At 38.5% G+C, this 13,233-nt stretch overlaps 2 protein-coding genes across 2 annotated transcripts in view; one reads left to right on the plus strand and one right to left on the minus strand.

Annotated features, from left to right (window-relative positions):
* LOC133518382 (laminin subunit alpha-2-like) overlaps positions 1 to 13,233 on the plus strand; it is a 144,490-nt gene that overhangs the window by 125,005 nt on the left and 6,252 nt on the right. The gene's annotated exons all lie outside the window — the stretch shown is intronic.
* Positions 1,457 to 7,594, minus strand: LOC133518384 (uncharacterized). The gene is made up of 2 exons (XM_061852059.1): positions 6,727 to 7,594; positions 1,457 to 2,872 (listed from the first exon to the last, which is right to left on the minus strand). The coding sequence occupies exons 1-2, from the start codon at positions 6,957 to 6,959 to the stop codon at positions 2,695 to 2,697; spliced, it is 411 nt and encodes a 136-aa protein (XP_061708043.1). The 5' UTR covers positions 6,960 to 7,594; the 3' UTR covers positions 1,457 to 2,694.

The raw sequence follows: 13,233 nt of genomic DNA on the forward strand, positions 1-13,233 counted from the left end.
TTACATACATACATACATACATACATACATATAATCACGCCTATTTCCCGAAGGGGTAGGCAGAGACCACGGATTTCCACTTGCTACGATCCTGACATACCTCTTTCGCTTCCTTCACTTTCATGACATTCCTCATACACGCTCGTCGCTTTAGGGTGCTCTTGACCTGGCCTTTCCCCGATTTGATCAGAGAAAGTCCGCCGAGGTCTACCCCTTCCAGCTCCCTTATACTATATTACTTCTACTTCTCCCTTATACACTCTCTTTGTTAACCTTCTTTCACTCATTCTTTCCACGTGTCCAAACCATCTCAACATACCTTTCTCAATTTTTGTCACTACATCTTCGTTCAGTCCACACTTTTCCACACACAAAAACATTGTCTACAACTTTAGAAAATTATAACAAAAACATTGTCTACAACTTTGGAAACTATTTTTTTTAGTAGTCACAATACTACATAAATAAAACTGTACCGGCCTCCGCCACTAAAGGGCTTATTTACTTTTTCTTTGGTATATGCAATGAGAATTTGAAATAGAGGTGGATTGTCAAAGGAAACTTTGTAGCCACAGTAAATTTACTGCCATCTTTCGACACACGATTAAAACTTTTAGAACGTCATTTGACTTTGATCCTTATCCTTTTACTGATATGTATTTAATTTATAAATATTAAATAGTGGCGTACCGCGTAAGCGCCATGAATTTTTGCTTACGACGTTTTGGTCGCGTGGTACAGGTTGCGATGGCGACAATTTTATTGTTTGGTTTGGCTTCTATACAAGGTGCGCGTGAGCATTGCGAGAGATTTTAACGGTGCATTCCTGTAAATATTTAGAAACTAAAATGTCATATAAAATTTTCTGGATTAGGCCTAGTTTCAGAGATAATTAAATGTTTTTAGAATCATTCTTTCACCATAAGTCGGTACAAAACACATTTTTGACTGCGGTATTGCCACTTTGAGGTCTAGTCTGGACATAGCTATTGATTGACATCGAAAAAATTAAAAAATTGTATTTTGTGAGGCTACCCTCAAATAAAAAAAAACTTTTTAGTTAATTTTAGGTTGTGTGTTTATCAATAAAAATTACGGTTTATGTACAGGAGTGTTCAAAAAAAGGAAAAATAGGAAAAAAAAATTTTTTTTTGTCGAATTTCGCAAAAAGTCATAACATTTTTTGCTTCTGTTGCCATCAGGAATGCACCGTAAAAATCTCTCACAATGCTCACGGGCACCTTGTATAGTAGTACTTATAATAATAACTCAATGGGTATATCAAGCTCAAATAAACGAAATGACCTCGACTTTTTCATATAATCTTTTAAAATATATAATAGATAGGTATAGAATCTGTCAGGTTATATGTACCCACGGTGTACCTGAAAAATTAACGAATACGTTTTTGGAGACTTTGGAGTGGATAATTTCTTTACTGAATAAAACAATGTCGTCATAATAATAAAACAATATAAATTTAATTTGAATAATCTCTGTCTTACTTAAAACAGTTTTATTTACTTAATCTTATATTTTACAAAACAAAAAATATATGTATATCTATACAGTAAACAACGTAGGTACTGACGTAGAACAACATTGACAAAACGTAACATTACCACAACATCGATGACATTACTTATTAACATTATTGTTAATTGACATGTAACAATAACCCCCTTAAGTATTCATAAACAGACATAGGAATCCGTGGGGCAAAATTGTTTGACAAGTAGGGAGTTCCTGTATCGATAAACTCAACTGTCGATGCTAGTTCTATATACTAGTGATCACTCAAGGGTTTGCTTGTCAGTCGCTGATCAAATGTTGGTTACTTTGAGGAGTACAGCCGACATTACAATTTTTTGCTCGTGTTACAGGCTACACCCGATATAGGTCATACTGAGCAACTTTTTCTATGGGATTAACCCCGAAATCGCCTGTCAAGATGTTTCAGCAGGAAAAGCCTTGGCAGACTTATATATTCCTGAAACGGGGGTTCATACCTACCGAATGGAATTGGTTTCATAGTGGTATCAGATGGGTATATTTTGGGGCCCCATGGTCACCTTTGAGAGCGTCTGCCAAGCATTTCCGCAAAAAAAAATGCTGACATATTTTGCTTTTTTGACTACCAGTAAATTAAACTTCTGCCATTACTATTATTTCGGTATCAGATGGGTTAAATCAGCCCACTTTTTTGGCAACTGAAGTGGCCTTCTATTTTGTCAAGTTCCGCCATGGCAGACTATCAAATTCTAATTTTGCATCACTTTGATGAGAAATCATTGTGCATTTTATCGCAGTATCAAGTCGGTACGAAATTTTGCAGTCAGCTCTTCTACCAATATGGCAACCGAGATTACTAACTATCTTTTGGGCTGATGCTTTTGGCCACATTTCCATTTTGAGCATTTAAAATATATTAATAACTTCCAGTTAAGGCAAACTACACAATTTTTTTCGTCCATTCAACATTCATTACTTCTGTATATTTTATTTACGTTGTAACTCTCCTACAAAAAAGACCACTGACAATGCTCTCTCTTTTATTAATAAATGCTCACTCAACAAACGAAAAACACAACAAAACAAACTTAACGTAAAACACTACATTCCATTTACATTTATTATGCAAAAAAATTATAGGCACTTCAGGCCTTTCATGGCACCGTTCTATTCTCTAACTCCTTAATCTGGCACCGACTGCCTCACCAAGAACCCCGGCCCGATCTCCTTGTCCATACCCCTGAGGACAACGATGACCGTCAGCCCGATGACGGTGCCCAGCAGCAAACCTACGGAGATGGCCAGGATGCGCTGCCCTAGCGGCCATTTTGAGCAGGCCCAGTATTGCTCACGGACGACACTGAAAAAGAGAATTTAGTTAAGCTTTTGAGGTAGGCACTAGGTACCGTAAAACCACGCAACTGTAGGTCAGTCCTACAACTAATGGTCCACAAGTTCAATAAGTAAGCAATAAGTATCAATACCAATGTTCTTTTTAGATTTGTCTGTTGTTTTGTGCTTAAATCGCAGTTTTTTTAAATCTGGCCGTTAAAGGTTTAAAACCCTATCACGATCTTTTTTTATCGTTTGGAGTAGACAAAATCGATTTCTCTTTACATGTAACATGGATTTTTTTGTATTCTAACTCAGAATTGTAAAATACTGATATTATTTTAAGAAGGGCGTCAAAAACATGTATGACTCCTTGTTCAGACTATCAAATGGCAATTCTTTAAATATAATTTGTTAAAAAACAAATATATACTCTGACAGGCCAGCTTGTCAGTAGAAAAAGCAGGCAAATTGTAAAAATGTAGGCGCGAAGGATTGATTTCCCATCATAATTTGGAATTCCGCGCCTTTTTCGACAATGTTGGCTTATCAGAGTGTAAATGGTTCTCTTAATAACATTTATTACGTTTACATAAAACTCTTTTCACATGTTAATACATGTTTGAAGATTGCAACTTATCTATTTATTACAAAGATAAATGTATCTTATCCGTTGATCCATTGCGATATTTGTCATGTCGATGTTAGACATTGTTCTAAATCCTTAGCAAACGTTCTAGAAATGACCATTCACAGACAATAAAATATCTAAGAATATGTTGTTTGATATTTTATTAAAGAATTTAATAAGGTTTAATTGTTTAAGGTTTAAATTGTTAATTAAATCATACCTAAACCGGCTGAGTATATTTCAAATAATAGTAGGTTTTACATGAGTTTAGACAAACCAAAGCATTAGACCACAACAAATCATAAGTATTTTTATATAAGATAAACGGCCCGATTCCAAGCATGAGATACGATAACGATAAGTTTTGGTTTAGATATGTTCTCATTTAAATATCGTTTGTATGTCGTATAGTTGACAGAAGCAGCTCGATTCGGGTAACTAATGTCACTTTGACGTTAGAAATATCGTAGATAGATCTTATTGGGATCACAGCGGAATAGAAATAAACGTCAATTTTGACATTTCGTTTAGTTATCGATATTTTAAAGATCTTTCCAAGATCTTAAACGTGTCTTAATCATTCTTCGAAAGTTAAAGAAAGCATTATAAGAAAAATATTCTTACAAGTATTATATTAATTTCCCGCCAGAGGTATGTATGTCTCAAAATGTTTTATTTTGGTAAAAATTGCTCCATGCGTCGTATCAGTACCCGAAGGAGGGATTCTAGGTCCTAAAATATTTATTTTCGATAGAAACGAGTCATAGTTTTATATGACATAGACATAGAAAATGTTTATTTAACACCACATAAAAAAATGTTTACAGGTGTTTTTTTTTATATTTATTTATTTATTTATTGATGAACGCATTTATTATAAAATAAAGTATATACAAACTACATTTAAGTTACAAGAATTATAACTATTTATAAAATAAACTAATATAACTAAACCTAACTAAAAAAATAAAATAACTAAAATCTACCCTCCAACCCTTGGCCTCTTGGCAGAGTGCCCATCACGCAGGCAGCATTCCCGCGCTGTATTGCAATAGCGAGTCTTTGCGCGAGAAAGCTGCCCGCGCGAGGGTCTCCTGTTGCCTCCCTTAATCGCTTCCCGAGCTCCTTGTGGAGCCCTCGCGCACCTTTGCCCCACGGCCCGAGTGTCTCGACGCCAAAGGCTACGAACTCGTAGTTGGCGCAGGTGTTTGTTTATATGGTTACCCCAAGGACGAAATCTAGGTCCCAAAGTATTTATTCTCGACAGGATGTTTGTTTATGTGTTAAATGAATATTATATCTATAAATAGCGCGTACTTTGTTTTATTACAAAGAATATGATAGTGACATTGTTTTGTTTGCATTTACCGCTGTTATCAATGTTATCAGCTAGCTTGCACTTTTGCTTCTACATACGAGTATAATTAATTTATTCATTCAAGTATTTCCGACCTATTTAAAGTGTTTACAGCTATTGTCAAGAGAACTGTTTAATTTGATGATATAATTAGGAGATTAATTATTTGTTTTAAGAAGACAACTCATTGCAAAGAAGCTTGTTTTTTTTTGTAATTTAATCTTTATTTTGGATTCTAACTGGTCATTTCCGTTTCCAGTAATTTTTATGGTAGTTGCTTTTGTCCCATAGTTGCAATTACCCTTTCTGATTTTATCTTTCTTAGCAGTACCTACTAAAAAAAATATGTGTATTATGCAAGAACATTACTCGTAATAAATTATGTTAAATTCTTGACCAACAGTCGTAAAATGGAAAATAATTTAAGCCACGTGTAACAAGATAGTACGTAGGTATGAAATAATTGCCAACCAAATTGCGGTAAGGTACAGTCAGCGTCAAATACTTTGTAGCAACCAAAGTGGCCAAATAGTTCGGTAGGTACACCATATATTTAGTATGGTGTACCGAACTATTTGGCCATTTTGACTGCTACAAAGTATTTGACGCTGACTGTACAAACAGGGAGGTTCGTGTTCTTCTCTCACTCTTACTAAGTGTGAGCGAGATGGGTGCACGTGACCGCAGATATCATGTTTTTGAATTATAATGTATTGTAAGTTTTAATAACAAAAAGAGTAAGCCCTCGTAGTTCCCTTAAAATTAAATTGTGCATTTTTAGAGACAATTTTCATATTTTTATAGATTCGTCATGTCCGTCTGTCTGTCCGTTTTTGACACAGCCACTTTTTTCCGAAACTATAAACTTGTTAAGTAGATGTATTCTATGAACCGCATTAAGATTTTTACACAAAAATAGGTCTTCAAAAATGATATTTAGGTTTCTGATATCATTTTTTTCTAAACAGAATAGTTTGCACGAGAGACACTTCCAAAGTGAAAAAAAATTGTGTCCCCCCCCCCACCCCTCCTCCCCCCTGTAATTTATAAAATAACAGAATGAAAAATCTAATAAAAAATATATGATATACATTACCATGCAAACTTCCACCGAAAATTGGTTTGAACGAGATCTAGTAAGTAGATTTTTTTTAATACGTCATAAATGGTACGGAACCCTTCATGCGCGAGTCCGACTCGCACTTGGCCGCTTTTTTTAGATAAGTAAACATACAGTTGCCAAATAGTTATTTATGCAACAAGAGAGGAAGGTAGTTTTTCTTGCGAGTGTTAATTTTGAGTCCCGAGTAAGCGAAAGATTCTAAGTTAGAATCTTGAGCGTAGGGAGGGACTCAAAAACACGAGATGTAAAATAACTTGCTCTCGTGTGACACATGGTACATCTTTTCACCTCAGTAGTGAGAACATATTAAAGGTTAAAAATTCAACATCGAGTAAAGTTTTTATTCCTGTATTCATGGCCTTCACTAAATTAAAAAGCTACTTTGTCTCACTCCCTGGAGTGACGAAAGTAGGCTTGTTCGAGCTGCTGAGGTGAAAAATATAATCAGCAATCTTGAAGATTTTCTCTAGGAAACATATGTCTAAAACGCAGTTTAAAAGACTCCGCTGTCCGTCCGTCTGTCCGTCTGTCACCAGGCTGTATCTATTGTGATAGTTAGACAGTTAAATTTTTCACAGACGATGTATTTCTGTTGTTGTATAACAACAAATGCTAGAAAGTACGGAAGTTCGGTTTTATTTCTTATTAAAACTTACAACAAATTAAAGTCCAAAAACATAATATCCGCCAAGCACGCACATCCATCTCACATCGCAAATTCAGCTCAGAGTGAGGGAACACAAACCTACGGGGCCTTAGTCATAAAATTACCATGTAGGCGGCGCACTTAACCGAGGTTGATTCACATCGTCCACACTCCCAACATACGCTGTATTCACATATACAAAATCACTGCGCGAGTTTTTTTCACTCCTATGAATATCATACAATTCCGGTTGACTCCTCGTGGATATTTTAGCGATTTTAGCTTCTATTTGCGCAGGACCTTGCGTGTGTCTTCGTTTATGTTCAATTTTGATGTCCTGGAGGCTTGCGGACGCCATCTTGGAATTCACATGACCGTGTAGTAGCAGAGCGCGCACCTGACTGACGATGTGTAATCGCGCGTTTGATAAGATTTGTTTATCTTGCGATACCCGTTCGGCAACTGGAACTAATATAATAATCAATCATGTAGGAAAGTATGAATCACGTCATTCTTTCATTTAGTAGGTTAATAATAATAATAATTTTGGACACGGCGCGGATAGTTCGTCGGTTCCTCTCTCTACGGCCCTGACCACCGGCAGCTTGGGCCCTGCACCCTAGGTAAGGTTTTTTATAATGTGTTTATATCTTTTGTATTCTTTTGAAAGTGTTTTTATATTGTACTTTTATATACATATTGTAAAAAGCCTAAATTAAGCAACTAGATAAATAAAGGAAAAATTATTTCAACGGTTTTTTTGTTAACTTTACAGCTGGTTACTGTTCATCATCTTCCTCGCGTTGTCCTGGCTTTTTGCCACGGCTTATGGGAGCCTGGGGTCTGTTTGGCAACTAATCCTAAGAATTAGATTAGGCACTATTATGTTGACTTTATTTGGTTACATAAAAACAGAAAAATAAACAAACATAAAAAAATATATATCATAGGACATTATTACACAAATTGACTAAGTTTCACAGTAAGCTCAATAAGGCTTGTGTTGTAGGCACCTAGACAACGATGTTTATAATACAGGGTGTAAATTTTATAACTGGCAATATTTTCTAAATATGATGGGCGGTCTATGTAAAAAAATAATAAAAAATAAAATATCATATTTCGTTCAATTTTACCTACACTTTACCACTTTCATTCTGTCTCAAAAAATCTCTAACGCGTGCGCACACGCCGCCGCACAGCGGTGACGTCACGCGCGGCCCGCGCGGGGCGGTTTGATCGGGCGATTCGGACGACACATTCGTAATAAAACACCGATTTAATCTGAATTCAATTTTCCCTTCATACTTTTCGGGCTTAGGACCGACAAAAATACTGCTTTTGTTTGCATCTGAATTATCTTAAAAAAAATAAAGTAATTTTTGGCGTATTTAAGAAATTGGAATCAAAAATGTACAACGATTGTCAAAATCAGCCTAATCTACCTAATTACATGTTAAATCTAAGTTACCTTAAGCAATTTTTCAAAGTGTCCACCACGTTGGGCTTTTCACAATAACACACGACGTCTTAAATTGTCTTTCAGTCGTAATAAAACTTATTCGTTTCGTCGCACTGTTTCGAATGCCGCGATAATCGAGTCACGTAATTCGTGTACATTGTAGAGATGTGCCGACTACGGTTTTGGCCGACTAGCCGACTAGCCGACTAGTCGGCAGTCAGGTGGCCGACTAGTCGGCCGACTAGTCGGCGTAGCCGACTATGGTCTTCGCCTAAGTTCGGGCGTAATCGGGAACGTTCGGGTCGCCTGATTCGCTGCCGCACGTGGTTGCGTTTTCATGTTTTGACTAGTTTTGTTTACCTTTCCGATTCACTTGTTGCTCCGGTGTGTTATTATTAGAAAAACATACATAACGAATCGTAATTGTTGTTTAAAAGTTTAAATAAACAAGTAGTGATCTTTATAAACATTATGACTAAAAGAAAATCACGCGTGTGGACATTTTTTGACGATGTTGAAGATGATTCAAGTAAAGTGAAGTGTAATCAATGCCAAGTACTTATTTCGCGAGGTGGACTGGGTAAATCGGCAAACACTTCGAGTATGGTGGTTTTTTATTTTATTTCCTTATTTTTTTGGAAGATCTAGGCAGCCGACTATTCGGCTCATATTGCCGACTAGTCGCCGACTAGTCGCCGACTATAAATGTGGCCGGATAGTCGGCTTTCCCGACTAGTCGGCGACTAGTCGGCACATCTCTAGCTACATTGTTTATTTCGTTGTCCCGGTTTGTGTACACTAAACGTTTCACTTCACCCCATAAGAAAAAGTCTAATGGAGTAAGATCAGGTGATCTCGGTGGCCACTGTATGGGTCCAGCACGTCCTATCCACTTTTCACCAAATTGATGGTTGAGGTACTGCCGCACTTGAACAGCGAAGTGAGGAGGTGCGCCGTCTTGTTGGAAGTACAAGTCATTTGACATTGCCAAGGGCAGGTCGTCTAACATGTCTTCGATGACTGTCTGAAGCATTTCAAGGTATTTTGCCCCAGTCAGGCGACCTTCAATAAAATAGGGGCCAAGCAGCTTGTTCCCTACTATGCCGGCCCACACATTTAAACAAAATCTCACTTGAAATGCGTCGTGTTTAGTCTTGTGCGGGTTCCTAATGGCCCACCAGTGCTCATTGTGAACATTGTAGACTCCTAGACGACAAAATAATGCCTCGTCAGTCCACAAAATGTTTTTATTTATGTTTTGAAGCACCCAGTCACAAAAATTTAGCCGTAAACCAGTATCCAATGGGTGCAGGTCTTGCACGGGTTGAAAGTGGTACGGATGTGGATTTCTCGTTTTAATAATTTCCACACCGTCATGTGGTTTACGCCAAACTGTCGTTCCGCTTGTCGAGTGCTGGCTCGCGGTTCAGTTCGAAAAAATTGAAGAATTTCTTCCTCCAAGTCGACTGGTATCCTGTCCCGACCTCTCGCTTGCGCATGATTTGGTGTATGGAATTGTCCATGCTCCAGAAGACATAGGTATGTCCTCCAAATAGTCCCTCTAGAAGGTTGTCGCCTGTTTGGAAACCTTTCACGATACGTCATTTGTGCACGAAACACGTTATCACCACACTCAGCTAAAAGTCTCACCATATCGATGTATTCCCGGTTTGTGAATCTCGGCATTGCGATTACGCGACGTGTTACGCTAATGCAAAAAAAAAACACATGCGAACCTTACCGGCGCGTGCGCATGACTAATTAGCATTAGCAAACACCTTTTTTCTAAGGAAGCGAGTGAGAGGGGTGGTGTTTAGGGGGCGGGACGCTATCGGTCGGTGCGCGCGCGGCAAGGTCATCGTCGCTTTTGCAAGCCATTTGTTTACTCTGAATCCTCTGATGCACCGCCGCGCGCTCGGTGTCCATAATTTATGGAAATTAAGGAAAATTTTGGGTAAAATTAAGGTACACTTTTTTTTTATTGTTTTGGGTTCTGTATCAGTTATATAATCACCCCCTTAAATATTGTCAGTTATAAAATTTACACCCTGTATATAATTATAAATACTTAAATACATAGTACCCAATATCATCGGCGAAACAAAATGCCACAGACTTCGCTGGTTCGGCCATATACTGAGGATGGGTGAGGATCGGGGTGTTAAGAGAGCTTATTTGGGACGACCGACTGGTCGCCGTCCAGTGGGTCGGCCCAGATACCGCTGGAGCGACAGTGTACAGGCGGATCTGTGCCAACTCAAAGCCGATAACTGGCAGGAAGTGGCACAGGATCGGGACAGGTCGCGTTCTCTCGTTTTGGAGGCCAAGACCCTCTTTGGACCACTGCGCCACAATAGTTATTTAGTTGGTTATCTTGGTTTGACTCTAACTAAAAGTTGAATCCAAAAACATCACTTTGGACACTGACAGATCAGTATCATATCAGTATTGGAATGAGATTTAATAACTAAACTTGAATTGGCCTGAAAGATCCTGTTACGAAATCCATAATCGCCTTGCATCGTTACGTCCTTGTTTGCTACAGTTGTAAAAAAAAACACTATTCAGTGGCCGCCGTGGCCGGGGCATGCCTTGTGAGTCACACGTTTCGCGTGCCGGCACCCTCATTAGCCGTGCCTTACAAGTCGATGCCATCGGACCAAGCTCCTGGGTTAAGGGGAAGATTTGTGTTGGTGGAGGATATGTCCAAATCAATGTTTAAGTCATAGATAATTGACAGTTATTCAGAATCAGGAAATTATTTATTGCCACAAAAAAACCTTTTGAACTCTCCATCTCCGTTTTGACTTGGACAATCTGCTTTCGTTTGTTTAGATGTTCTCCTCTACGGTCGCAATTCTCAACCGATTCTCGTGAAATTTATTGACCAACATATTATAGAATCTTTTGCGTGCACAGGACTCGAAGAAATATCAAACTTTGCTCTCTTGTTGCACAATAGTTATTTGTACAACAAGAGAGCCCACCCTATCGGTAGATAACCTAAGAAAGGCCTATTCTGGATATTTCCACTCGATTTTAATCCGTGGTGTCGACCTTTGGGGCTTGGCTTCGAGTCGGGACAAGGTATTCAAAATACAAAAGCGGGCGCTGCGGATAACATCTAGGAAACCTCACGACCACCCAGCTAAAGAACTATTTGTACGCAATAAAGTGTTAACGCTACCTTCTGTCTACATATTGGCAGCGTGCCAGTATGTCAGGTCTAACCTCGCTAGGTATAAAACCAATTCTAGCCGTGGTGATAACAACCGCAGACAGCCATTGTTGGTTGCCCCCGTAAAGCGTCTTGCTAAGCTCAGGAATACACTCAGTGTCATTGGGGCCAAGATCTACAACTTGGTTCCGCCTGCCATAAAGTCAGCGGAAAGTGATTCTGTGTTTACCAAGAAACTTAAAGCGCTGCTGATCGCACAGGCATGCTACAGCGTTGACGAGTTTCTTCGTGGAGTTCATAACTAACGCGTAAAAATAGTGTCATCTTAATGCTTGATTAATTATACATATAAGATTTAGTTGTAAATGTTATAATTTGTAAATATTATTAGTTATTTTAATCTTATTATGTAAATATTTAATGTAATCCTGACTTGTAAAACAACGATTTTACCAATAAATAAATAAATCAATCAATCAAAGAATTTCTTCGGGTGCTTATTTTGAGTCCCGTGCAAGCGAAAGATTCTATAATAACAATTTAGAATCTTGAGCGTAGTAAGGGACTCAAAATCGCACGAGATGTAAATAACTTTGATCTCGTGTAGTATACAAAAATTTTCACGTCGGTCAGCCATCAAAACATACAACCTGAAAACTGTAATCCGCCTTCTTCACTATTTCACTCATGTTTTCTGAAGGTATTCTAACAATTAACTTTAATTACCGCAATAAAACAAAACGAAAGAAATTTCAATAAAATAATACGAAAATGATGAATCAATTGACAGTTCAATCGACAACTTTATTTTGTAAAAAAAAAACTTTGTAAGATCCGTACCCCTAGTGTAAATAAATTCGATTTCGAAACGTGACGTACGCGTTTGCGTTTAGTCTCATTTTGTATTGGATTTAGAAAGAGCGCGCCAAGCGGGACATTTTGGAAACTCAAAATCCTATACAAAATGAGACTTAACGCAAACGCGTTCGTCACGTTATGATGTCAATCAAATTTACACTAGGGGTACCGGTCCGAATTGCGGATACTACTATTTGTCAACTATAGTAGAGATCGTTAAAAGTAGTTAAGTCGAATTATTTACTGCGTAACAATTGCGTAAAAAGGCCCTTGAGGCATTGTACCAAGGATGCTAGCGGCATTTCCTCGTTGTATCGCGGCTGACTCTCACAACGTATCAGACGCTATCAGCTATTCAGTCACCAGTTACGTCAACAAAACGCTTCGAGATTTCTGCAAAAAACTTGTGCGCGCTAGGACCCCATGGACCTAGAGTTTCAACCCCAAATGGTACAAAATGGAACTCTCTAACGACCGAGGCTCTTATATTCATTACGTTCCAAAATGTCGGCGCTTTCCGCCGCTTCGCTCGTTTTTACATAGTCCGTTGGAGGTGAGAGGTGCCGGTGTGTCTACGCAGGTAGCATCCCACACTAACATCTGTTCCAAGCTCCAAGGAACAGTCAGGTGTAAAAATATGGGTGTACACATCTTTCTCAAAAATATGTCCCATAGCATCTTATTCCAGTGTAATAAGAGCGTAGTACCATATTTATGAGACGATATATTCGATACATATTTTTGCACTTGACTGAACAAAGGACACCCCATCAGGCCTCTTGCCATTATCCCTGATAATGCCAGTCGGGTCAAGAAAAGCAGGCACAATGATGGTGGCAAGAGACCGTCGGATTATGTCATTAAGCGACGCATGTCAGAGCATATGTGTCGCGTACCCACTGAAACCCCGAGCCGCAAACCAGTCGCCAGTCTAAGGGAGGTCGGATACAAGAAATTACCAGTACTAGGCGAAGCATGGGCAGGGCCAGTAATCAGCTGCCGACTTCCCCTTAAACCGACGCCATACATGCCCTGTCCCACCACTTACTATTTTGATTGGCTACTGAATCGATTATTTAAATACCTGACTTGTCCACATCGATCGCCATTGTTCCAGCTACAATATATAGAAAA

Source organism: Cydia pomonella, chromosome 5 (genome assembly GCF_033807575.1).
Source record: "Cydia pomonella isolate Wapato2018A chromosome 5, ilCydPomo1, whole genome shotgun sequence".
In the NCBI taxonomy this organism is placed as follows: Eukaryota; Metazoa; Arthropoda; class Insecta; order Lepidoptera; family Tortricidae; genus Cydia; species Cydia pomonella.

What these genes read in the sequence shown, in the direction of transcription:
- LOC133518384 (XM_061852059.1), bottom strand. Translation starts at nt 6,959, where the DNA reads ATGGCGTCCGCAAGCCTCCAGGACATCAAAATTGAACATAAACGAAGA. An exon ending in TTAAGTGCGCCGCCTACATG is followed by an intron (nt 2,873 to 6,726) that starts GTAATTTTATGA and finishes TCTCTTTTTCAG; the next exon opens with TGTCGTCCGTGAGCAATACT.